Below are 2,900 nucleotides of genomic sequence, written 5' to 3' on the forward strand. Positions count from 1 at the left end.
TCAGCCAAAACCAGGCCAGGAGCTGATTGTGGAACAGACCATCAACTGCTCATATGCAAGTTCAACTTGAAGTTAAAGACAATTAAAACAAGTCCATAAGAGCCAAAGTATGATCTGGAATACATCCCTCCTGAATTTAGAGATGATCTAAAGAATAGATTTGATGCATTGAACACCAATGACCGGAAACCAGATGAACTGTGGGATGACATCAAGAGCATCATCCATGGAGAAAGCAAGAGGTCACTAAAAAAACAACAAAAGAAGAGAAGACCAAAATGGATGACAGAAGAGACTCTGAAACTTGCCCTGGAGTGGAGAGAAGTTAAAGCAAATGGAAGAAATGACAAGATAAAAGAGCTAAACAGAAGATTTCAAAGAGCAGCTCAAGAAGAAAAAACAATCACTATAATGAAATATAGCTAAAAATATGTATTCTATTACAGCGAAACCTGAGAGAAAGGGAATTCTATGGGATTGCCTTGTTTGTCCAAGTCTCTCAAATTTTCCACCTTTGACAGGTTAGAGTTTAAATCCTTTCCTATCACTCATTTTGGGAGCTCTGGTAGCATAGTGGCTAAGGCACTTGACTGCTAACCAGAAGGTTGGCAGTTCAAACCCACCAGCCACACTTCTCGGAAGGAAGATGGGGCAATCTACTTCCATAGTAATACTGCCTCGGAAACCCAAGGAGGGGTCGCTATGAGTCGGGTCTGACTTGACGGCACATAACAACAACAACCACCATTGCATTCTAACCACTTTTGTAATTGTGCTGATGCCACAGAAAACAAGGGCTATTCGGCAATATTTATTGTATTTAAAGGGTTCAGGACCCCCTGAAATTGTCCAACTCCAGTGTAAGACATCCTTATCTAGGGGATTAGTTGCAGCACATTTTAATTAGTCCACCTCCTTCACTATTGCTATTTCTGTTCCCTATAGCCATACCCTTACCTTAAAATCCTTATATTGACACTGCTGCTCATTGTTGCGAAGTCTGTGTATCAGAGTCAGGCCATTTAGCAGTGTGCTCATAAACTTTTTAATGGGTGAGAGGCTTTCCTACTATATTGTAGATAATGTGAACTTTATTAGTTTTCATTGCTTCACCAAAAAATGTGGTCAATATATTTTTTTTCCCCAGTCTTTTCTGCCATCAAGTCATTCTGACTCAACAACCCTTTAGAACAGAATAGAACTGCCCTCATAGGTTTCCAGGGCTGTAAATCTTGAGAGAAGCATACTGCCTCATCTTTCTCCTGTGGAGTGGATAGTGGGTTTGAACCGCTGACCTTCTGGTTAGCAGCTGAATGCTTTAAGAGCTGACTATTTTGAGATGCATAAAAAATTGTTCTGAAAAGCATAAGGCACTCTGTATAGAATTTTCTGAAAGTATCATTGTATTTTTTCCTGAGCCCAAATCTTTGTGTTTTACACTTCCTTTATCATTGGGTGGGATATCTGATAGGAGATAAATTCTAATTTGCAAAGGATCCATTTTCTTTAAGATATACTGGGAAATTAATGGTAATTGAAGTATGTGGGAAACGTGATGATGACATGAATTTTATTTCTAAACAATACTTGTAATAGGCTGTAGTTATCCTCACATTCATTTTGTAAGTAATGAGGGTATAATTGTGAATAGATATTTTTCCTCTGACTACAGCAAACATTTCTATCATGTGACATCAATGGGATTCAAAAATTCTTAGAAATATTTTCTAGTTTTGTGGGGAGTATCCTATAAAGGGAGCTGTGGTGGCATAGTGCCTAAGGGATTTGGGAAGGCTGGTGGTTCAAACCCACCAGCCATTCCTTGGAAGGAAGATTGGGCAATATGCTTCTGTAGAGATACCACCTTGGAAACCCAACGAGGGGTCGCCATGAATCAAAACCAACTCAACGGCAGTGAGTTTGTTTTTGTTTGGTATCATATAACAGATATTTATTTTGTCTATTATAGGTACCTATGGAGTTGTGTATAAGGGTAGACACAAAACTACAGGTCAGATTGTAGCCATGAAGAAAATCAGACTAGAAAGTGAAGAGGAAGGGGTTCCTAGTACTGCAATTCGGGAAATATCTCTATTAAAAGAACTCCGTCATCCAAATATAGTCAGGTATGGCATGGTATCTGAATTTAAGACATTTTCCATTTAACATTGCAAATTGGAATTTTTGTGTTTACTAATTTCTGGTGTAACTTGTCTGAGTGGAGTAGAATCCTACTGTTTTTGTTAGTTGGGAATGATGGGCATGGGTAAGAGAATAATAGGCTAGTGTCTTGTCAGTTCTCTGGAATTGACAAGTTTGGAAGCTCTAGTCTCCTAAAGACTCCTTAATTCAGTTCGAAGACAGATAGCTAGGCCAAATGAAAAGTTTTTTTTTGTTTTATTTAGTTTTTTCTTCAGAGTACTTGGATTGGTGTTTTGGGGAAACTCTTCTTGTCAGTTCCAGTTAGAATTTAATTGCATTGCTCTGTAGGTGGGAATGGGGAATAGCTGTTAAGGTCAAATCCTACTTTAAATTTTGTTTCTTTCATTTATTTCATGGGAAAGATAAACTGAGCAACAAGCAGATAACTCAGAAATGTTCTGTTGTAAAATAAATTAAAGGTTGGCACTTTCTGTATAATATTTTATTTTAAATTCCTGCCCTGAGATTCCTTTCTCAAACTCTAGTATACTAAGGCTTTATCTATTAGGGAAGCTTTCCTAAAATAATGTGTTTGTTTTCATAGTATAATTGTTTTATTCTTCAGTCTTCAAGATGTGCTTATGCAGGACTCCAGGTTATATCTCATCTTTGAATTCCTTTCCATGGATCTGAAGAAATACTTGGATTCTATCCCTCCTGGTCAGTTCATGGATTCTTCCCTTGTTAAGGTAAGAAGT

General features: G+C 37.8%; 1 protein-coding gene across 1 annotated transcript in view; it reads left to right on the top strand.

Annotated features, from left to right (window-relative positions):
- The window catches only part of CDK1 (cyclin dependent kinase 1), a 13,514-nt gene that overhangs the window by 3,181 nt on the left and 7,433 nt on the right, over positions 1–2,900 (top strand). The window contains exons 2-3 of the mRNA XM_007958937.2: positions 1,970–2,126; positions 2,768–2,891. Coding sequence (XP_007957128.1) covers positions 1,970–2,126; positions 2,768–2,891 — 281 coding nt within the window. The remainder of the gene's footprint in view (positions 1–1,969; positions 2,127–2,767; positions 2,892–2,900) is intronic.

Source organism: Orycteropus afer, unplaced genomic scaffold (assembly GCF_000298275.1).
Source record: "Orycteropus afer afer isolate SDZICR_OR568_19922 unplaced genomic scaffold, OryAfe1.0 scaffold00016, whole genome shotgun sequence".
NCBI classification, from domain to species: Eukaryota; Metazoa; Chordata; class Mammalia; order Tubulidentata; family Orycteropodidae; genus Orycteropus; species Orycteropus afer.